The sequence below is a fragment of the Chenopodium album genome, chromosome 17 (genome assembly GCF_948465745.1).
Source record: "Chenopodium album chromosome 17, dcCheAlbu1.1, whole genome shotgun sequence".
Taxonomy (NCBI): Eukaryota; Viridiplantae; Streptophyta; class Magnoliopsida; order Caryophyllales; family Amaranthaceae; genus Chenopodium; species Chenopodium album.
Window position 1 is genome coordinate 44,024,170 of NC_137850.1, and position 23,185 is coordinate 44,047,354.

Below are 23,185 nucleotides of genomic sequence, written 5' to 3' on the forward strand. Positions count from 1 at the left end.
AATGGCATAAATTAAGAGTTAAATCCTTTTAAACAAGTGCAACATGGAAACATCATTTCACCATTACAAGAAAATTGAGATTTTATATTCATCTTCTTTCTTACAGTTTAGAAGTACTAAGTATATCACAGCTAAGTTACACTTACAATTATTGCAGACATTGAAAGAAATTATATTCAAAAAATGAACTGGATACACAGAAAAGTGTAAATCTTCTACATAAACATATTCCTTTAGAAACTTAAGAAGTAAACATGAATCAGTCTTATAGAGAGGTTTTCAATTATCATGCAGTTGGTAGAATGTTACCCACTAGAGTCTCTGCTTTGTCCCAATAGATGAGTTCCGTGCAAGCTTTTCCTGATTGATGATAGCTTTCCAGCAACATCACTCATGTTCATCCTTTCTTGTGGAAGCTCAGCAGAGCAAGAAAGGGCTATTTCAAGTAAGGATATCAAGGCCTCCAATGTCATAGTATTAGTGTTCTCCTCACTTACTATATCTACAAGAAGAGCATGATCTAGAATATCAGTCACCCGCCCAGACAAAGCTTCTTTCACATAATGATGTAGGCTTAGGCCTCTGTTAAACGTGTCACTGGTTGGCCTACGGCCAATAAATATTTCCAATAAAAGGATCCCAAAGCTATAGACATCGCCATATGTAGACAATTCATTTCCCATACCGTACTCTGCATCAATTTGTACCTCAGATGTTGATCATAAGACGAGAAAAGAGATTGTTTAAAATGCTTCTAAAAATAAAAGGAAAACCTTATAGTAATGCATCTATATACCATAGAATAGTAATCACAAATAAAAAGGGAGTGGGATGGTCAAATGGGTGAGGGGGTAGGGAGCCAGTTAGGTACCTGGAGGAGTGTAGCCAATAGTTCCTCTTATTCCAAAAGAGCTGAACTCACTCACAAAAGAGTTACTAATGTCTTTTGATAAGAATTTGGCCAATCCAAAGTCACCAACATGTGCAACCATTTCTTCATCAAGGAGAACATTGCTTGGCTTGAGGTCACAATGAACAATAGGTGTACCATAACGATGATGAAGATACTCCAAAGCAAAAGCAACATCAATTGCTATATCTAATCTTTGATGAAGAATTAACTTCCTTAACCCAACATTTGTGTCCTGGGCCCTGCTAATTGCCTCTACTGGATACAACCAATCATCCAAACTCCCATTTACCATGTACTCGTAGACTAAAGCCTTAAAATCATTTCCCTGATAATCAATACTTGAACATACTGTCATCACCTTAACAAGATTCCGATGTCTGATGTTCCGCAAGATACAGCATTCAGCCATGAAACTTTTGGAAACACCATGGTTCACCAGGTTAAATACCTTAACGGCAACAGTAATTTCACTGCCTTCATGATCTAGCACTCCCTTGTATACAACCCCAGAAATTCCACTGCCAATGATGTTTTCAGAAGAGAACCCATTTGTAGCTTTTAGAAGGGTTTGGTAAGAGAATTCAGGAAATGAACTTTCTGAATCATGGGAAGCTTTGGGTTCCTTCCTTCTGTAGCAAAAAACAAACCCAAATACAAAGCCCACCAGAAAAATAATTCCAAAAATCCCTGATACAATTGCAATTATTAATCTGAATCTGTGGCTCCGTCTAGCTTCCTGAATGTTTTTGAAATTGCATTTAGGAAGCTTTAATTTAGGTATACCTCCACAGAGGCCAGTATTTCCAGACACTGAAACACCAGATTTATTGTTGAAGACTCCACCAGTGGGCACTCGTCCCTCAAGGTTATTGAAAGACAAATTTAGTACCTGCAACGGAAGGCTTACCAAAAATTCTGGAACTTGACCAGACAAATTGTTCCTTGACATATCTAACTCATGAAGACCCTTTAAGGTTTCTAAAGTTTGCGGAATGGCACCTTGGAAAAAGTTCCCCTCCAAGTGTAAGGAATCTAAAAGTATACAAGCACTAAAACTGCTTGGAAGTTCCCCCTCGAGCCTGTTTTCAGCAACATCAAAGTTCTCCAGATTGATTAACTTTCCAAGTTCCTCCGGAAGAACTCCAGTTAAGTGGTTATAAGACAGAAAGAGTCCGGTGGACAAAGAGGAGAGACTAAAAATTTGTGATGGTATACTGCCATTTAGATTGTTTTGAGAAAGATCCAATCCTATCAGGTTCCTACAATTTCCTAAACCTAAGGGAATTTGACCTTCAAGATTGTTTTGAGCAAGTTGAAGAACATTCAACTTGGTTAAGTTCCCAATTGCAGATGGTATGTACCCTGACAAATGGTTTTCAGTTAAATCTAATTCAACTATACTTTGGAGCTTCCCTATTTCCTTTGGAATAACACCAGAGAGCTGATTTCTAAAAGCACCAATGTACTGCAAATCTGCTAGGTTTTCTATGCAATTTGGAATCTGTCCAGCTATGTTATTTAGCTGAAATCCTAAAAATGAAAGCTTTGTAAAATTGCAAATAGCTCTAGGAAATTTTCCTGCAAAATTGTTTTTACTTATGACAAAGACTTGTAACATGGTGGCATTGATCAAAGAAGACATAAAGTTCAAATCTTCAGCTTGGCCCAACCCAAGGAAATTATTGCCTATGTTAACACGAGTAAGCTTTCCCAAATTGTGCAAAGACGGGACTGTACCTAGAAGATTGTTTGAAGGCAATTGAAGATATTCTAGGTTTGTGGAATTAGATATTGATGCAGGTATGGGTCCGGTGAATCTATTTTTTCCAAGGGATAATGCTTGGAGCTGTGGAAGAGTGATGCCTATATTTGAAGGGAGAATTCCTTCTAGATCATTCTCTCCTAAATCTAGAATTGTCATGGAAGAGAGGTTGAAGATTGAGGATGGGACTGTTTCAGACAACTTATTAACGCCTAATGCAAGAACGGATATGTTGGTCAGTTTCCCAAGGCTAACTGGGATCCTCCCAACCAAGTTGTTTCTGGCAGCATATAGCTCAACAAGTGATGATAGGTTCCCAAAAGATGAAGGGATGGTTCCTGTCAAATTGTTCATGGACAAGTCAATATACTGAAGCTGTGTCAAGAAACCAAGCTCGGGTGGAAGTCTTCCAACCAGCCTGTTATTAAAAATGTCCAGCTGAATAAGACTGGAACAGCTAGAAATATTTGATGGGATTTCCCCTGCAATGGAATTATTACCAAGCAAAAGATACTGCAACCTACGCAAACGACCGATTTCAGAAGGGATGGTTCCACTTAAAGTATTACTTTGGAGGTTCAACACCCTAAGAAAGCTTAAGTTTCCTATACTAGGAGAAAGAATACCTGTGAGCTTCAACGATTGGAGGTCCAACACCATCACCCTCTGGTGCCTACGACCACAGCTGATCCCATACCAGTTACAAAAGTGGATTGTATCATTCCACGACCTCATAACTCCAACAGGGTCATTGATTTCGGCTTTGATTTCAAGTAAGGCCAGCCGGTCTGACTCATTGTTCCCGGCAATGGCAGAACCAAGGTGGCATAACAAAATGCCAAACATGACTATACATAACACAAAGCGTGATACAAGTGGATTCATGGATTTTAGTGAAGATTTCTAACAGAAGGAGTGTTATGTATGTGCTACTAATAATGCTTTCAATCACAAATAATAGCGAAATCAGAAATCAAAGTCCACTATAAGTAACAATCAAGTTGATTGCTTAAAACCCAAGCTCTTTAAATACAATCTTTATTATTTGGTCTAAATTATTTGCTGCAATTAACTTCCTTTGAGGACAAAGTTGCTAGTGTGAAATCCAGATTTTTTATAGACGATCTTATTATTTGGTCTAAATAATTGGCTGCACCTTATCTTATGCTTATGACTAAATGAGCACTAATTAAATCTCTACCCGAAATTTGAGCACATAGACCGAATAATATATAGTTTTTCACGATATACACTCACCCCTAGAATTGATCCTTTCCAGCTAACAAAATCACATTTGACTGAAAACCAATAGAAAACAATTGATGCCAAAATTTCTTGAATCACTACTAAGAAACATAACAATCATTTACTTGTCCTCTACTCATTAATAACACCAACTTTTTCGCCTGTTAGGTGAGGGCGTGAGACGGACTTACAATAACTTATTACTCCATAATAGACTTATAGTTATCAGACTTATTGCGAAAATAAAAAATTACTTTATACAAAATTTTGTCTGTTACCGAAATAATCAAATCTTCGATTTTTTTTATTATTATTTTTTTTAATCCTTGACTAATTTAGGGATTGATAAAATAATGTTATACACAATTTGCACATTTGAGACCTATCAATTCCTTAGCTAATTAGCTAGCGCTAAACAACAGGGTCAATATACTTAATCTTAATTAAAATGATAATTTGCATGAAACAATTATTTTTGCAGATTATAAAGATGAATTCGTCATTTCCAGGGTCAATATACTTAATTTAATGAACAACGAATGCTTAAATAATGCAATTGTATCGAAAAGAATCTAAATTATAATGCCACAAAATTAAATATCAAAAAAATCACCGAAAATCGAAGAATTGCATTATTAAATTTTAACAATTTAGTGAAAATAGATGGATTGATGCATGTAATGAAACAGAGTAGTTAGGTGTGAGAACTAACCAAGGATGAAATTTGTTGTTACAATTCAGATGGCGGAGGTGCTCCAATGGCGGCGCGTTTCTGACGCGCCGTCGTCGGGCCAGCGGAAGTCAGCCATTTGCAGACGCAGTGAGCTTAGGGAGATGAAAGTTATGTCGGTTCGTGTGGTGTGGACCGTTGGGGGCTTAAGAGAACATAATTAGTAAATTAGGCCCTTGGGTTTGGAATGATATGACCATATGGGCAGCATAAGGTGGCCCCGTGTTAGCGGATTAGTGTCTACATAGTCTTACTAAAGTTTAGAATGTCAAAATTAAGGGTGCACTTCGAGTTTGAATTGGCTATAAGGTTATAACATGTCAAAAATCATGTGATGTTTGGTCAATATGATTATTTGGTGTAGATTTATATGTTGTACGGGTAGCTAAATGTGGCCCGCATTAGCCAATTAGTGCTTATAGAGTCTTGCTAGAGTTAATAACTGTCAAATCAAGGGTGTTGTTCAAGTTCGAATTGGCTATGAACAGGTCAGGTCATGTTAGGTCAAAAATAAGGTGATGTTTGTTCAATATGTTCATTTAGTGTAGATTGATATCACCATATGGACAGCTTAATGTTGCCCGCATTAGCCGATTGGTGCCTATAGAGTCTTGCAAGAGTTTAGAGCTGTCAAATCAAGTGTGTGGTTCGAGTTTGAATTGGCAATAAACAGGTGATAATGTGTCAAATATTGAGTGATGTTTGGTCAATATGTTCATTTGGGTTGAATTGGACAGGGATTATGAATTCGATTGAAGCATCTAGTCATATGCAATTTGCAAATATAGCTTAGGCTTTGTCACGAATCAACTCATCATTCGAAAATCAACTTGCCATGTTTCTTAGAATAAGTAATCTTTCAACATATGAAAATTTATTTTCGTGAATTTCACACAAGAACAACATTAAAATAAATAAATAAATACCCTATAAGTCTATCACTATTACTGTAAGAAAATGACTATATTTTTCTTTCAGTTACAATAGAGGTCTTACATCACCTATTGAATAAACTACCACTTCAACATAACAAAACAAACAGGATACCAACTAGAGAACTAGAAAAAACAAGTCTTAATTTCTAAGTCACATTTTTCACAATAGCAGGAAGTGATGAGAATTGTACCCCATTTAGAAAGTATCATATGCTATTTGAGCTAAAACATCAGTAAAAGAAAAATAGGAACGCAGAAAATTAAGTTCTGCATGACTGCTTCTTTGCTCCTCTGATCGCAAGTTCGTTCATTTCAGTGTCCACTGCTGTCTAAACTTAATCCCTACAATGTCTTCATTACTAGCTTTGTATTCTGGAAATATAAAGTGCATATTTTTAGGACGCTTACTCCCATTACTAGAATACTTTCAAAAAGACTTTTATTTCAAATGAAGTTTCTGTCTGAAAGATTTTTGTCTGCACCACAGACTTGTCCAACTTGGTGCAGCATCATATTTATGTACCTGCAGCCTAATCAGGATAATAAAATTAAGTTCAGAGTTATCTATATGGTAAAAAAAAAAATTATCATGAAATTATACTACTAGTAAAAAGTAAATAAGAATCTCATCTAAATAGTGGTAGTTCTTTTTGGTTAATCAATAACATAGTATGATTAGAAATTTTACCAGCTAGTTATCTCCTTTGTAAGAGTTTGCCCTTGATTGATGATAATTTTGTAGCAACATCACTCATATTCAACCTTTCTCGAGGGAGCTCAGTAGAGCAAGAAAGTGCGGTCCTGAGTACAGAAATCAAGGCATCCACTATCATACTGCTATTGTTCTCTTCTACAGCTATTTCTTCAAGAAGTGCATCATCTAATATTTCAGAAACCTTGTCAGGCAAAGCTGCTTCCACAAAGTGACGGAGGCTCAAGCCGTCATTGAACATGTCATCAGTTGGCCTCTTTCCTGTAAACATTTCAAGTAAAAGGATCCCAAAACTGTAGACATCGCCATATATAGACACCTCATTACCCGAGCCATATTCTGCAAATCAAAACTCCAATGTTATCAAATTTCAAATGTGGGAGGAAAATTCACATGTTATAAGGTGCAGGATAACAGTTACAGTTCAGTTAGTTACCTGGAGGAGCATAACCAATAGTTCCCCTTAGTCCAACTGAACTAGACTGCTGAGAGTTGTCAATGTTTTCTAAGACCAGGAACTTGGCTAGCCCAAAATCACTAACATGTCCAACCAAATCACTATCAAGGAGAACATTACTCGGCTTGAGGTCACAGTGAACTACAGATGGAACACAACTGTGATGAAGATACTCCAAGGCGAAAGCAACATCAACTGCTACATCAAGTCGTTGGCAAATATTTAAGCTTTTTGGTGAATGATTCGCGTCCTGAATTCTATTGGTTGCTTGTGTTGGATGCAACCAATCATCCAGACTTCCATTTATCATGTACTCATAAACTAAAGCTTTAAAATCATTTCCTTGATAATCAACACTTGAACAAGCAGTTACAATCTTATTGAGATTTCGATGTCTGATGCTTCGTAGGACCTCACATTCAGCCATGAAACTTTTAAAAGCACCAGCATGCTCAAGTTTGAATACTTTGACAGCAACTATTTTTCCATCTTGATCATTGAGGATTCCCTTGTATACAACGCCAAAGGAACCATAACCAAGCAAATTGTTAGAAGAAAACCCATCTGTAGCTTTTAAAAGGAATTGATAAGACATATTCGGAAAATCTTCCAAATCATCTGAAGTTGCGAGTTCCTTGGTTTTTTTTCTATAACAGCATATATAAATTGATATAGATACCACCAGAAAAATAGCTCCAAGAACCCCCAAGAGAATTGGCAGAATTAACCTCAGCCTATGGCTTGATCTTCTTGTCTTGGACTTCACAAAATTGCATCTAGGCAGCTTTAGCTTAGCTATGCCACCACATAGCCTATTGTTTCCAGTTACGGAAACAGCAGATATATTACTGAAGACACCACTGGTGGGAACTTCACCTTTAAGAATAACATTGTCCGATAGATTCAGCATTTGCAATGGGAGGCTCACCAGAAACTTTGGGATTTCACCTGATAAATTGTTCTGCGACAAATCAAGAATACGGAGACCCTTCAATGTCTGCAAAGCAGTAGGAATACCGCCTTGGAATAAGTTTCCTCCCATGTATAGGATTTCTAATGCAATGCAACCACTTAGACTGCTTGGAATTTCACCTGATAGCATGTTTCCAGATATATCAAGAGCCGCCAGATTGTTTAGTTGCCCAATTTCTTCAGGGAGAGATCCAGTAAGGCGGTTACTAGATAGATCAAGCGCAATAGATAAGGTGGAGAGACTAAGAATTGATGAGGGTATCCTGCCACTAAGATTATTTTGTGAAAGAGCTAATCCTAGAAGATTTCTGCAATTTCCTAGAGCTAAGGGTATGTGTCCCTGAAGATTGTTTTGAGACAGTTGAAGAACAGTTATCTTGGTTAAGTTTCCAATTGAGGAGGGTATATCCCCAGATAATTGGTTGATACTCAAGTCTAGTTCATTCAGATTTTGAAGTTTTCCGATACCCTGTGGAATGACCCCGGAAAGTTGGTTCCCCCAACCGTTAAATATCTGCAACTCTACAAGACTTTCTATGCATGTTGGAATTTTCCCAGCTATCCTGTTGCTCTCAAATTTCAAAAATGTAAGCGTTGAGAAATTACAAATGATTTTTGGTAGTATTCCTTTGAAATTATTTGGACCAATATCCAACCATTGTAACATGGTGGCATTGGCCAAGGAAGAAACAAAGTCTAAATCAGTAGCTTCGCCACTGCCTAGGGAGTTATCACCTATGACAAGGTCAGTAAGCCAATGTAACTTTTGTAAAGAAGGAACTGGTCCTTGAAGATAGTTCTCGGACATTTGGAGAACTCCGATATTAGAAGAATTAGAGATTGAAGCAGGGATGAGTCCAGTGAATTGGTTCCCAGCTATGGATAAGAACTGGAGATAAGGAAGAGTGTTGCCTAAATCCGAAGGAAGGTGTCCCTCTAAGTCATTACTACCTAAATCTAATTTTGTCAGGAATGAAAGGTTAAAAATCGACAAAGGGACTATTCCAGACAGCATGTTGGAACCTAATGCTAAAATGGTGAGATTTTTCAAATTTCCTAGGCCGTCTGGGATCTTCTCAACCAAGTTGTTTCCACCCAGATGGAGCATACTAAGAGATGATAAGTTTCCTAGAGAGGAAGGAATGGTACCTGTCAAGTTGTTTGTGGATAAGTCAAGGCGAAGTAGATGTAACAAGAAACCAAACCCGGGAGGGATCCTTCCCACCAACTTGTTGCGGCTAGCTCCCAGCTCAATAAGGCTAGAACAACGCGATATATTGGAAGGAATTTCCCCTGCAATGGAATTGTTAGTGAGCAAGAGAGACTGCAAGTTGTGTAAACGACCAACCTCAGGAGGAATTGTGCCGCCAAAACTGTTATTCTGAAGGTTCAACACTTTGAGGAAACTTAGATTTCCTACATAAGGAGAGAGTGAGCCTCTGAGCTTCAAAGAGTGCAGGTCCAATCCCACCACTCTCTTGTTCTGATAACCACATGTAACTCCATGCCACTCACAAAAATGGAGGCTGTTATTCCATGAGTTCATCACGCTGAAAGGATCATCTGTTATCTTATCTTTGACTTCAAGCAGTGCTAATCTGTCTGTTTCAATATTCGCCGCACTGAGAAACTGAAGAAAACAAAACAAAGCAATAGCACAGGAAATCAAGCGATACATGGATGAGTTATGTTTTAGAATTAGAATTTTTCTAGAGATAAAGACAGTAGGTGTGATACAAATGGAGCTGGAAGGTCAGAAACTGCTTATTTCTTATTTACTAAGTTTTGCAATAAAAAATAATTCATCCAAATTGCAATAATAAAAACATTTCTTTTAAGAATCTTCCCATGCTGCTCAAAAAGGCATGATTTTTATTATTTCAGGCAAGTATGAGATATTTGACTACGACCAAAATGCTGGAATTCAACCACCAGAAAGTTCACCAACCACTGCAACTGAGCACTTTGGTTTATACATATACTGTATTAGAAACCAGACAACAGCATATTTAAGGAGATCATTCATCAATGACGTTTGAATGCGATACCAAATTTAAGATAAAAAAATAAGCTTCCCTGAAGTTTGAAACTCTCATGGACTATACATGTATACACAATAGCACAACAGATCCCTTCGCTTTAACACGTAATTAAAATATACATTTTAGTAAATCAGTCTGATGGAAATTGTAACTTTTACATCAAAAAATATTCATTGGCTTTCCAGATGCAACAGAGAATTAACAGGAAGTTTTCAGTTCATCAAAATGGAGATAGACTGAATTTCAACAGCGTGTTAGTAATCCCTTGGTTGGCAGTAACCGCTCTAGAATAGTTAGTTATTCCCTGGTGAAGGCATTGGACTACTTGGTGGCTTCATATCGTCATACCTTCATCCAAAAAACGAACAGGATGTCAGCAGGCAACACATTGTGGTCCGGAAATAAGCTCTAAGTGAAAATTTTGGTATTCTATTCCAACTATTCGGTATGACATACTCCCATCCCTTATTCAACCATAATGCTAATGAATAAATAGTGGAGCGCATTGTGCGAAATTCAGCATAGGCATTTATTTTATCTAAGTAAGGGAAGGGTACGTGTTGAATCCTATTTGCTATAAATAGATGCTTAAACTAAAGACCATATAATACTAAACTACAGTAATATAAAATATTCACCTATACCAGATTACCAAATAATTATACTACAGTGAAAATGTCTTTAACTAGCTAGCAGCTAAGCCTCAATGAGTTACAATAAGGCTAACATACAACTTTAAAGACATTATAATTAAATCTTCTTTCAATTCCTCAAATCAGTTGAGTAACCACTACCTTTCCAGAAAGTAAGACTGGATTTTTGTTCTCAGGACTATATGCGTGCATATTCAGTTTAGTATTCTAGCAAGATGAGAAATTTCTTCTCCATTGAAATGGTAAAACAGAAAATATTTGGAAAAAAAACAGATTGAATGTTGATGGACTCACATTGTATACGGTGAAAGTGGTCTTGGCTTTGGCTGTGCAGAAGTTTGCTCATTCCCTGCATTTTGTGCTTCAATAGATTCAACTGGACCATTATTTGACAAGCTAGCTGTCTGCGATTCAGCACCATCCGAGGCCGTGGAAGTGGCCAATGAATTAGGAGCTGTTGGGGTTGGCGAAGTAGGGGGCTTCAAGTCTTCATATCTGCAAGGAAAAGAGTAACCAATTTTCTGATTAGCTATTTTTCCAAATAAATTATGAGTTCAAAAGGGAATCTCAAATGCTGTGTGTAAAGATGAAAGCCAGCTACTAACTAGCTAAATGGTTTGACTAAATTATGATCCATATAATAAAAATTTCAAGAAGGCATTTCTATGATGCGGTTAAATGAAGCCAAAATACAAAGGGCATCTTGAATAAAGCAATTGAGAGTAAATGTGGGAGAAAGATGCATATATATGAGCAAATAAGTCAAATTATGGTAATCTTGTTTCTTCACTTCCTATTAAAACATACTACACTAATACATTTCTACACATGTTTGATGACAATCACAAGACTTCACCACCCTCAGGATATCAGCATGTGGCTGCAAAGACTTACACAGGGAATGGTGAGTGGTAAAAAATCAATTCCTCTTGAACATCTTCTGCCAAGGATCCATTTCCATCAATGAACTGTGGTACACCATCCACAGGTGTTGAAGTCTCCAAAGATTCTTCACGAGAGTTACCAGGAGGACATGGGCTTGGAGAGCTGGGAGGCTTCAGATCCTCATAGCTGTTCATAAAAGACAGAGAAGTCAAGGGTGTTTTTGCTAGCACAAGCCAGATATATTGGATGATATAACTTACGCTGTATAAGGAGAAAGAGGCTGCAATTTCTGCGATTCCACTGTAGATGTCTCAGCAATATCAACCTCTGTTATTGAAACACTAGTTGAGGTATCTGGCGCAACAGTCTCTGTAGTGTCAAGCTCAATTTGCTTAACTTGACCACTAGGTGCAGTTGGGCATGGCGATGAAGGTGGCTTTAAGTCATCATACCTGAAAGTTTATTAGTGGAGTCATAATTAGGGCTTTAGATAATGTTTGGGGGGGGGGGGGGGGGTGATATAACTTGGTTAAATAAACTGTATCTGAAATAATATAAGCACTAGTTGTGGTCTCAAAAGGATAAAAAATTTGCAAAGCTTCCTTTCCTACACATATGACAGGGCATGAGAAAGGCATACACAACCCAGAGCATTCTCCCCCCTCCCGCACCCCTCATTGTTTTTCTCAATTTTATCAATACCCAGCATGTTGCTTTAAAAACAATGACCAGCAGCTGAAAGGTCCAAAGTCCAAACTGTGTCGCAGTAAGTCATATGCCAATGTGTTAAATACTTTTAGAAATATACAACATGCTGCATTATAAAGACAATTAAAGATTATATGACATCAGCTTACATTGTGTAGGGAGACAAAGGCCTGGCCAGAATGTTTCTGTCTTGAACTGATTCTTTCTCAGTTACATCAGTTGGTATCTCACTGATGAAACTTTTGGCAGTTTCTGCTTCAAGTGTCTTAGTTATAGCATCTGATTCCTGATAATGAAACCATTGATGAGAAAATGAGTGGCCAAAACTATCTATAACAGATAGGAGACAGAAATGTGAAGAGCTTGCCTCTAATTTGTCTTTTGAGAGTTCCTCTTTAAGAGTGTTTGCTGCCTCAGCTATCATGCTCGTTTTGGGTGAGGCTACAGATGTCCGAGGAGATTCTGATATCTGATTATGAAAAGTAATTTCTAATCAGTCATCCCTTAATACGTGTAACCCCCCTGCCCAAAGTAATTATAGAAGATTCAGTGGTAAGGATCTAAGGGGTAATGTCTAAAAAAAGGTCTTTTTTTTTTCTCTGGATTACTAATACTAGGTAAAACCATAATGCTTCAACTACAATTCCATCTAAACAACTAATCATCCCATAACTCTCAAGTTGAAACCTCCTACTAAATGCGATTGGGACCTGACTCAACATATGATGGCCAAAAGTTCGCAATAGAATAGGCCATCTTATTAATACAATAATACCAATCCAGGAGAAGGAAGATGCTACCGTGTGAAAACTATTAGAAATACTCTTACGTATGTGCCAATATTTTATTCATTCACCAAATCTTACTAGCAGCTAAAAATAGAGCTTGCCTACTAAATTAACCATATAACTGTCAACACTCCCAAGATAATCAATATCATATATCTTGATCGATGTCAATTGAACTTTTATAGAACTCCAGGCCAAAACAAACTGATATCTATTCCAAATTTTGCTAAAAAGACACTTTTCAGGTTACAGGTTCCTTCAGAAGGGTGAAGCTCTTGCTAAGTGAAGGCCCAAATGAAGAATCAACGAACGAGCTGTTAGGAACTTAGAATTACTCATTTCAGGTTTCTTTTTCTTATGGGGAGGCATTGTTTTACCTCTGTTTTCAGTAATTCTTCCCGTTTAGATGGGATCTTCTTAAGGAGATCTGTCATAGGAGTTAATGGTGCAGTTGTTTCAGCAACTACTTCCACTATTTTGCAGTAAGAGAGACTTCGGTTTTGTGCCATAGTTGCTAAGAGTTCTGCCACCTGCACTTAACTGATAGAGTTTCATTATCTAGGAAAACCAAATTTCTTGTACTATCAATTAAAAGATCTTGAAAAGCTTCATCCAGAAATTATAAATCATAGCAGCAAGTACATGCCTGAAATTATCTAAGGAAAAAACATATTTATTATATCCTTTGATGGTTGAATGAAAAAGTTTGGAGTAATGTTAAGACTATTAAAGCATTTTCTTTGATGAATGAAGCCATGAAGGGCTACCGGCTACATCAGATAGCAAGGAGTACAATTAGCATACCTGCAGATTTGAGACTAAGCCTCCAAATAAAGTGTCCTCCTGTGCAAGGGTCAGGTTATGAGTTTCCTTGAAACTATCAGTAGGCCTTTCCATACCTCCCGGTCTCACAATCTGGAAATAACCACATGCTTATTCATTAGAAGATGACTGACAAAGGATTACCACCTAACCTTGCATGGTAGCACAGTGCTACAGTAGCACAGTAGCACTCACTGTGTAGGGAAGACCACTAGCTATGAGCGCTTCTTCTGCCTTCCTCTTCCAGCACAGCACTCCCCAAAACAAACTTGAGCAGGAAGAAAAGAGTTACTTCCACAATCAATATGAGGTATATTAATTTTCTCTTATTTAGCTGAAGTATTTGTATAATTCAAAAGGTGCATAAAAATTGTCTTCTTACTTTAATACAGCTGCAGGAAATCCAAATTTGTTCGTTCCCAGGGAAGTAACCAGAATAAAATGGTTTACTTTTGTAGCAGTTGCTGCATGTCAGATAAACAAGAATAATCAGTCGTGAATTTATCATCGAAAAATTCCTCTAATCAATGCATCTCTTCAGTAAGTCAAACAGAACAGCAATAACATCACCCCTTCTTTAAAGAGGCTTCTACTATGGCAGGGTAAGAGTGTCATATGAACACAGCTTTTAAACCCTGCAATATTCTAATTCATCCCTGATCTGAAATGCAACAAGCCAACAACCATCTGCCACTTCATAGTAAGAAAGAAGAGCAGATAGTTTAGACTCCATATTGATACAGAGCGATTTGATGAAAAGGCAAAGGATAGATAAAAGGACAGTCATTTAGAACTCAATGTCTACCAAATTGATGGTTCTTCAACTCCATGATGTACATATTTCAGTTCTGAGGGGAAACTGATCAATGCAATATAGATTTTTTGTATAATTGACCATGTCATTGGGGATTGGATAAGGTTAGTTTGAAAGTTACATATATATGATTCTTAACTGTTTACTATTGTAGTATTGTATTTCCAGCAAGAGTTTCCACATGAGAAACAAGTATGAGAAAATGCCAAAAACCAAAGTTCATTTTAATTTAAATGCTGACTTGCCTGCATCAACAAGGTTTTTGGTAGCTAGAAAATCAATACGATAGGGTCCAGTCACATCGAAAATTTCCTTCTCACTGGCACCTATGCAGCATATGACCACAGAAGCTTTACCCAGTGCTGGAACAATCTGTTCAGGCTTTTCTAGATCACATTCCACAATTTCAAGCATCTCTATTGCTGGGCTAAACACCAAAAGTAATCTGTTATTAGTGCAAGCCTGATTCTCAAGTAATATATCTTCTGCAATTATGCTACTGGTTTCATTTAACCATATATTGTTGTTCTAGTGCATTCCACTTACGTTCACGTCCTTTTGTGGTATCTGTGTCCACCTTCAACTGTTTAACACTCTGCAAATCACCACAAGGTCATTGTAGCGTTAAGACACTTCATCATAAGGTTTTTTTTTTTTTAACCAGTTCATTAGAAGTTTTAACAATAAACTCTTCTGTGGTTTTTAATATACATCCCAATAGAGTTTGGCAAGTTTTTTCCAGTATGTTACCAACTCTGCATCTCCCAACCCCACGAGGATCTTTGTGAGGTTGGAGAAAACACGTAGCTTTCATTCTAATATTTTGTAGTAATATTGCTTATGGAAGAGAGGTAAGAAAAAATCGCTATTATCAAAATAGTACTCCTTGTAAGAGAAAAACATACTTGGACCAGACTTTCTGCTCGCTGTGCACTCCTGACTCCAGCTTTTACTCGGTATCCTAGTTTCAAGAGCTCTCTGGGAGAAATTTATCAACTCTTTAGAAACTCAAACAGTCAAACCACAAGTTCAAATGGTCAACTTCAAAGAAATCGTCATTGAGTTCTTTGACTAAGGCTTCTAACCTTACAGTTCGTGAGCCAACTTTACCAGTTGCACCAGCAACAAATACAACATCTTCCTCTTTGGAATCAAGATTCTCTGTAGTTGCCTCAACTGTTGAAGAGCTGAATCTTATAGCACCTAGCAAAAATACAAGTTTACTGTATGACGAAATAAGTTTTGGAAAAAATGTGAATATAAAATTATAAATCCAAATTGGAACAATTCATTACAAAAGTTTTAAGATCCGAACCTAGTACCATCTTGTGATGGTGAATTGGTCCATTTAAACACTATTACAAAAGTAAGTCACTTTCAAACAAATATTTATCATTAAAACACTTGAGGCCTTGAGCCCACTTAAAAGTTTAATAAGTTCATCAGTACAATACTCAGAACAACTTCAGGTGCATATTCTTAGCCACGTTGATAGAATTTTGGAGTACACATGAAGTATAATGGGCCTGAAATTACTGCAATTTTATATTATCATGAATTATAATTTATTTATTTATTATTTATATAATGAATCACGGGTATTTGATTACAAATTAAACAACAATCTTATTAGTGGAAGTTTTAGTGAGTTATCCCTCATCTACACAGCTTATAATTGGTATGAGCACATAACTCGAATCTCCCACTTTAAGCGAGCTCATGTCTCTCTTTATTTGGTGAGTACTTCCCGCACCATATCTTCTAGCGAGAACTCTTAGCTCTTCACATACTAAACTCAAAGTAAGCTAGCTTAATTATAGTTTATATCTAAGTAACTAACCTCCAAACTTCTCAAGTGTCTTCCATCACAATCTCTCTTTCTTCCACCCACATAAATCTTCAAAAATATTCCTAGCACTTCTTAGTCTCATTCCTAGAACTTTCAATCACATTATACTTTTTAGCATACTCCAAGCCTACAAAATTCCATAACATCCAATTCTATATTTTTTACATACTCCAAATCAATAAACCATCAAAAATTCATAAAATTTAAAAACTTCCAAACCTACACAATCTTATAATAAGTTACAAAAATCTAATTCCAGACTTTTCTATAATTATCTAAACACACATTATATCTATGCGACTGTCCATTACCCTGAAGAAGCTTTAACCTAACAAAAGTCATACTTGATCACATTCACATATTAATCACCCATTCCTAATTCTCAAACTTTCTACTCAAATTATTCATCAATAACCAAACAAATAACTCTCAGATCAACTGAAACATTCAATTTGAGTTACAAATGCATAAAGATGATTCAAAATTCAACAACAAAAAAAAATAACCAATGTACCTCGTTTTCCACCCAATTCAATTAAAAAAAAAAATCAATTGAACAAAAATAACCCATTAAATTAAAGTAATAAAAAACTGAACTTTATACAATTACACAAAAATAATCAGAAACCCACATTATAATTTCACAAGAAAAAGTTCATACCAGATGATAATTGAGCTCTAAAGCATGATTTCTGGAAACTTCTAGCACCTGGGTATTTCGTAGGACTGGGAAATTTGATGAACCGATCATAAAGATAACATTTTTTTACGAAATTACTTCGAAATAATAGCGGGGTAGGTAGATTAGTTAAAGGAGACAATGAATGTTGTAAGGAATGAAGCTCCATTTGAGAATAAATTGAAAGAATTTTGCATGTATTTCTTGGGTTCCCGCTATTTCAAACTCAACACTCAAGAATAGAAGTGGAGGAGTAATAATCTCCTTAAATTCTTGAGTTTAAAGACTCATCAAGATATGATTGGGACAATTGGGTCCTCACTAAACTTACAAATTGTGGTTGAGATGTGTACTCTAAATTTTGTTTGGGCCACTTAGGTTTTTTTTGGTATCTCTTCTTTAATTCTTTTAATCCATTCTCCATCTTGTGTTGTTATTGTTGTTGGAGGTTCATAAAGACGTACGGAGTATATTGATCAAAATATTGATGGTTATTGTTAAAGTTAATTATCGATTTTATATTATTTCGTGACAAATATATGTTTACCTTTAACAATAAAGATGAAAAAATGTGCACTACAATAATTAATGATGAAAAATGAATAAATCAAATCTTGACTCAGTGGCAAGGGCGGACCTTTTGTGAGTCTCATAATGACTTGGCCTCGTAAACATTTTTGGGAAAAAAAAAGTTGAGTTGACCTATAATATTGTATAAGTATTTGCTATTTTTTTTTTTTTTTGAAGACTGTATAAGTATTTGCTTAACTTTAACTAATTCACTAAAGAGAAGAAGAGTAGAAGATATGTAACTAGAGCTGGTTATTGGGTAGGATAGCCTAGAGGTGATAAAAAATCAGGCCGGGCCTTAACACAATTTCTCGTGCCCAAACCCGTAAAAAGTAGCGGGCTTGTCGGGCCGGGTTCGGGCTTTTTAACTAAAAATGTGTTTTTATGCTTGCCCAAACCCGCCCTATTTCCGGGCCGGATCGGGCCGAGTCAATGTTGATCACCTCTAGGATAGCCTAATGATAATAAGGTTAGGGTCAAGCTTAAAGGGATTTTAATTGACAGGGGCTTTCATGGACAGGGCTCTCATTAGGTAGGGTCAATATAGAGCCAAAATGTTTTTCCAATTTAATTAATAAAGAAATTAGATAATGTAAAATTAATTACATAGGTAAATTTGTATTCATATATACTTAATAATGGCTTTGTCCAATATTTATTTAAATTGATATTTTGTAGGCCCGTTCATTATTGACCCGTGACCCGCATTGGCCTGACCCAATATTGGCCCTATAAAATATGACCCTCTTTGACTCGACCCACAACCGACCTGTATCAATATAGAGCAGAAAATACCCTTGGATACACCTTACACCCACCAATTTAAGTAAATTACTTAATTACCGAGATCTCCTTAGTCAATTAAAACTCATGAGAATACTTCCCATAGTCAAAGACCAACAACTTGAGATTCTTTAGAATTTCATTTAAGAACATAATTTCTTATGAATTACCACTTTCTATGAACAACAATATAATTCATATGTTAATCAAATGACATTTTAAATAGTCAAATATTCTATCCATATCCCTCATACTAAATACACAAAAATTATGTTAAATTAGTTTTAAACACTAAACATACCGTGATATGACTCATATGATTATATGACTAATATGAGTACGGTCTAACAATTTTGTTAAGACTTATTGAAAATGACTAAAGAGTCCACAGGACTCCACAATTACGAACCCATGTGTTTGGCGAGAATTAATTTTCTAATCACATATTCACACAATCACATTACTAACACAATCACATTACAAGCTTATAAATCAACGACGATAATAAACACAATTTAAAAAATAATAAAAAAAATAAAATAAAAAAAAATTCCCAAAATCCAAAACTCCATTCATAATTTCATTACCCAGTAGTAGCAATCCACTGAACTTCTTGTAAATTTCATTCAACCAAAGTCTTTCTCTCTCCTCTGTCAACTTCAAGCTTCAATCAGCACCAACAATGGCGATTTCGCCTCATCTCTGCCGCGTCTTCACCTCCACCGACCTCCGCTTGCCGGAAACTCACGGCCGTGCAATTTCTCACCGGAAACCTCATCTCTCCGTCCGTTGCGCCGCCGGAGAGTCGTCTTCATCTTCTGCCGTTGATACCAATTTCGACGCTAAGAAGTTCCATCACAACTTGACCAGGAGTGAGAATTACAATCGTAAAGGTTTCGGATACAAAGCCGAGACTCTCCAGCTTATGAATCGCGAGTATACTAGTTACGTTTCTTTAATTTCTGCTCTTTTCATTGTTCAATTTGTTGATTTTTATGGTTGATTTGTAATTTTCCCTAATTTTGTTGGTTTTTATTGGAGTGCGTGAAATTATTGGTTGATTTTCTGATTTTTAGATGTTGTGATTAATGTTTAAATTGTAATTGAACTTATCTGTGTCGTCTAATTGGATATAGTTTGCAATTAATGTTTGGATGATTAAGCTCATTTGAGTCATTTCAATGATCATTTAGCTTTAATTTGTGAAATTGGTGTTTCTTAAGTTAATTTCTGTGTGAATTTGGTAGATATGATGGGCTTTTCATGATTTTTCATTGAAAAATATATAATTTATGTGGATTGGTGATTGTGAAATTGGTGTTGATTAATTAATTTCTGTATGAATTCAGTATATATGCTGAGTTTTTATATTGTTATTGTTTTATAAATGATATAGTTTGTGTAGATTGGTGGATAATTGTATTGACAAATTTTTGTTCTGTTTCCTATTGTTTACATCAGGTGATGTAATAAAGACTTTGAAGGAGAATGGATACGTGTATACATGGGGTAATGTCACGGTGAAGTTGGCAGAAGCATTTGGATTTTGCTGGGGCGTGGAACGAGCTGTTCAGATTGCATATGAAGCGAGGAAACAGTTTCCCGATGAGAGAATCTGGATCACTAACGAAATCATCCACAACCCGACTGTTAATAAGGTCTACAAGCCTTTTTTTATAAAAAAAAAATCCTTTCATAGGATAATGTATTAGGAGTAGGATAACATGTTCTATCTCAAGCTTTTGAAATAGAATATGTGATTGTTTAAGATCAAGTGAAATATAAAGCATTTGAAATAGAATATATAGTAAATGCATCTTAACTTATTTGAAAAATGAAAATTTGATAGTTGATAAAGTGAGTAATGATATTGAATTGCAATTAAAACACTGTATATTCATGATACTTGACTTGCCTGCTCTGAACTTTGTAATTTACATGAGTGTACATTTGAACTCCTGGGGAGACTATATCAGGTTTTTATCATCTCCCTACTATGTCTAATGCATTTACTTCATATTCTATCAAGCGTTTTATCGCACCGTACTGCATTTATGTTTAATTTAAGTTAGAGTGTAGCCCCTTTCTGTGCATGCAGTTTACCTGCAGGGCTGCAGAATGAGTTCCCTTGATTAGCATGGTCAGCGTCACTCCCATCTGTGCTCATTCATAAAACAACCATGAGTTATTGAAATAATTGAATTCTTTTGTTGCAGCGACTGGAAGAAATGGAAGTGCAGAATATTCCTCTTGAGGATGGAAAGAAGCAATTTGAGGTAGTTGACAAAGGTGATGTTGTGATTTTACCAGCTTTTGGAGCTGCTGTAGATGAAATGTTGACCCTGAGTGAGAAAAAAGTGCAAATTGTAGATACAACTTGCCCTTGGGTGAACAAGGTACATATAAGAACTTCTGTTCCAATTTCTTCTCCCAGTGAGTTACTTCCTCTGTTCTTTTTTACTTGACCCGGTTTGACTTTTACACTATCACATCCCCTCCTTTTACTGTTTTTTGTGAATTATATGTAAGGAAAAGTATATATTCATGTGGGATCTTGTTAAAATCATCTCAATAAGTACTACTGTATCATAATATATGACTTTTATAATTTTTACTTATGAAGAATTAAAGTTATACTTGTATGTTTGATGACTTCACTCTCTCTTATTCTTTTCTATGTGCATGAATTTCTTTATAGGTGTGGAATGTAGTGGAGAAGCACAAGAGAGGAGATTATACTTCAATTATTCATGGGAAGTATGCTCATGAGGAGACTGTTGCGACTTCATCTTTTGCTGGGACATACGTTGTTGTGAAGAATATGAAAGAGGTAAATTACGTTCACATTATTTTAGATAGCATTATGTTCATTGTAGTTATACTGTACATTGCTTTATATCTTCGATGTATGTGCTTCATCTAGGCAAATTATGTGTGCGATTATATTCTTGGTGGGCAACTTGATGGGTCTAGCTCAACCAGAGAGGCATTCCTAGAGGTATATTCTTCCACTCATACTATGAAGTATGTTGGCTTAAGGGATAGTTTTCTCTGTCTCTTTTACTCCTTTTTTAATGGTAGGGTTTGTTATCCCCTTCTTGCAGAAATTCAAATATGCTGTCTCTGATGGGTTTGATCCAGACAGAGACCTTGTAAAAGTTGGAATAGCAAACCAAACTACTATGCTCAAGGGAGAAACAGAAGAAATTGGTTAGCTATACTTAGCAGAATTATGTTATGTCTTGTAATTTTGTTGACCAACGATTTTAATGAGTATCTTATCTCAATTTTGTAGGAAAGCTGGTTGAGAGAACTATGATGCGCAAGTTTGGAGTTGAGAATATAAACAACCACTTCATGAGTTTCAACACAATTTGTGATGCTACTCAAGTACTTTCTCCTCTCTAAACTCCCGTATCCCTAAGACCAGTTTAACTCTTATAACCTTAGTATTTTTACTGAATGAAAGATGAGCATATTTAGTAGCAGTTATCTGCTAACCTGCTTAATTTCTCCCAGTTCACAAAATACCGCTAGACCAGGGAAATTTGTGCTCAATTCAGGGTTCATAGGTGCTCACAATTGGTCCAAGAAATAATCTAGGATTTGGCTAAAAGTTGGTGATTCTGACAAGAGCCTAAATGTTTTTTATCCTCCATCAAGTTCCTTCTGTTAGAACCTGAATAAAGCGTCTTACAAGTTTCAACGTTGTAATATTGTCTTGTGCTACCAAGTTGCCCAAAGATTCTTATAAAATTCTTAGTGTGTAATTGTGTTTACTTGCTCTTTCTTTATCTAGGAGCGGCAAGATGCAATGTATAAGTTGGTGGATGAAAAAATTGATCTTATGCTTGTGGTTGGAGGCTGGAACTCCAGCAACACCTCTCATCTACAAGAAATAGCTGAGGATCGTGGGATCCCATCATATTGGATTGACAGTGAAGCAAGAATAGGCCCTGGAAACAAAATAAGTTACAAGTTGAATGTAAGTATAGAATACAGAAATTCTACTGTTTTATCATATCATCAAAATGTTATTCCCCATATCCTTCTGCTATGTCATATTATCCATATGTTGTTACTCACCATAGCTTATCTTCGCAGCATGGGGAGCTAGTTGAAAAAGAAAATTGGCTACCAGAAGGACCAATCACTATCGGAGTAACATCTGGTGCTTCTACCCCAGATAAGGTAGACACTTGAAACATCTTCTTTGGTTTTTGACTGCTATAACCTTACTCTGTCTCATTCCTTCAAGACTTGGCTAGAATCTGAGTTTGTCATTTGCGATGTGAATGATATTAAGCAGCACATACAATTATTGCTGCAAATAGAAATAAGATGGCTTCTGCGATTAGTTTTTATCTTGTTTAAGATTCTGTATCATGATAAATAAATTATAGTTGCATTTATACCTATAATTTTTAGAATTCAGTGATCGACCCTGATCATTTTATTGTGTTTATCTTACCAGGTTGTGGAAGATGCCTTGATCAAGATTTTTGACATTAAACGGGAAGAGGTACTGCTGCGTGAAGCTGTGCCCGCTTAAGAATGTAAAATAGTAATGTGTAAGTTATAATGTATAATCATTTAAAGGGTTATATTCATACAACTGATTCTGTGTAGTTATAGTTGATGAATGTACGAAACGGTGATACCTAGCTAAATATTAGTTAGAATTGAAGTACTATGATCCACCCATTTACTTCCTCTCTGCCTCTCTGACTATTCACTTGCTTAAATTCCTGTTTAATTGAGTATGAGACAATTAGACAAATAAATACTACCTCCGTTACAGGTTATGTGCAACGGTTAGACACTTTTCCTCTCTGCTTTATGTCAAATCGTTGCACATAACATGTA

The 23,185-nt window shown here is 36.2% G+C and overlaps 4 protein-coding genes across 4 annotated transcripts; 1 reads left to right on the forward strand and 3 right to left on the reverse strand.

Annotated features, from left to right (window-relative positions):
• Positions 1–63: 63 nt before the first annotated feature.
• LOC145588110 (uncharacterized) lies at positions 64–3,560 on the reverse strand. Its single transcript, XM_081644757.1, has 2 exons — positions 872–3,560; positions 64–691 (listed from the first exon to the last, which is right to left on the reverse strand). The coding sequence occupies exons 1-2, from the start codon at positions 3,558–3,560 to the stop codon at positions 306–308; spliced, it is 3,075 nt and encodes a 1,024-aa protein (XP_081500883.1). The 3' UTR covers positions 64–305.
• A 1,945-nt stretch (positions 3,561–5,505) lies between these two features.
• LOC145589831 (uncharacterized) lies at positions 5,506–9,618 on the reverse strand. Its single transcript, XM_081646513.1, has 3 exons — positions 6,734–9,618; positions 6,274–6,636; positions 5,506–6,115 (listed from the first exon to the last, which is right to left on the reverse strand). Exons 1-2 carry the CDS (start codon positions 9,402–9,404, stop codon positions 6,281–6,283), a joined length of 3,027 nt encoding a protein of 1,008 aa, XP_081502639.1. The 5' UTR covers positions 9,405–9,618; the 3' UTR covers positions 5,506–6,115; positions 6,274–6,280.
• A 137-nt stretch (positions 9,619–9,755) lies between these two features.
• On the reverse strand, positions 9,756–17,227 carry LOC145589832 (protein TIC 62, chloroplastic-like). The gene is made up of 15 exons (XM_081646514.1): positions 16,949–17,227; positions 15,524–15,641; positions 15,344–15,416; positions 14,985–15,033; positions 14,684–14,860; positions 14,007–14,088; positions 13,820–13,892; positions 13,607–13,717; positions 13,180–13,332; positions 12,382–12,483; positions 12,164–12,300; positions 11,567–11,758; positions 11,316–11,492; positions 10,716–10,916; positions 9,756–10,116 (listed from the first exon to the last, which is right to left on the reverse strand). Exons 1-15 carry the CDS (start codon positions 17,133–17,135, stop codon positions 10,062–10,064), a joined length of 1,887 nt encoding a protein of 628 aa, XP_081502640.1. The 5' UTR covers positions 17,136–17,227; the 3' UTR covers positions 9,756–10,061.
• A 1,575-nt stretch (positions 17,228–18,802) lies between these two features.
• Positions 18,803–23,032, forward strand: LOC145589833 (4-hydroxy-3-methylbut-2-enyl diphosphate reductase, chloroplastic-like). Its single transcript, XM_081646515.1, has 10 exons — positions 18,803–19,263; positions 19,781–19,977; positions 20,536–20,715; positions 21,018–21,149; positions 21,243–21,317; positions 21,424–21,529; positions 21,615–21,709; positions 22,119–22,304; positions 22,424–22,510; positions 22,794–23,032. The coding sequence occupies exons 1-10, from the start codon at positions 19,002–19,004 to the stop codon at positions 22,869–22,871; spliced, it is 1,398 nt and encodes a 465-aa protein (XP_081502641.1). The 5' UTR covers positions 18,803–19,001; the 3' UTR covers positions 22,872–23,032.
• Positions 23,033–23,185: the final 153 nt, after the last annotated feature.

Coding starts and splice junctions, on each gene's coding strand:
- LOC145589832 (XM_081646514.1), bottom strand. CDS start 17,135: ATGGAGCTTCATTCCTTACAACATTCATTGTCTCCTTTAACTAATCTA. Junction 10,917..11,315: donor TACCACTCACCATTCCCTGT/GTAAGTCTTTGC, acceptor TTTTCCTTGCAG/ATATGAAGACTTGAAGCCCC. Junction 10,117..10,715: donor CCACTTTCACCGTATACAAT/GTGAGTCCATCA, acceptor TTTTGGATGAAG/GTATGACGATATGAAGCCAC.
- LOC145588110 (XM_081644757.1), bottom strand. CDS start 3,560: ATGAATCCACTTGTATCACGCTTTGTGTTATGTATAGTCATGTTTGGC. Junction 692..871: donor TATTGGCTACACTCCTCCAG/GTACCTAACTGG, acceptor AAATTGATGCAG/AGTACGGTATGGGAAATGAA.
- LOC145589833 (XM_081646515.1), top strand. CDS start 19,002: ATGGCGATTTCGCCTCATCTCTGCCGCGTCTTCACCTCCACCGACCTC. Junction 20,716..21,017: donor CTTGCCCTTGGGTGAACAAG/GTACATATAAGA, acceptor ATTTCTTTATAG/GTGTGGAATGTAGTGGAGAA. Junction 21,150..21,242: donor TTGTGAAGAATATGAAAGAG/GTAAATTACGTT, acceptor TGCTTCATCTAG/GCAAATTATGTGTGCGATTA.
- LOC145589831 (XM_081646513.1), bottom strand. CDS start 9,404: ATGTATCGCTTGATTTCCTGTGCTATTGCTTTGTTTTGTTTTCTTCAG. Junction 6,637..6,733: donor TATTGGTTATGCTCCTCCAG/GTAACTAACTGA, acceptor TTTGATTTGCAG/AATATGGCTCGGGTAATGAG.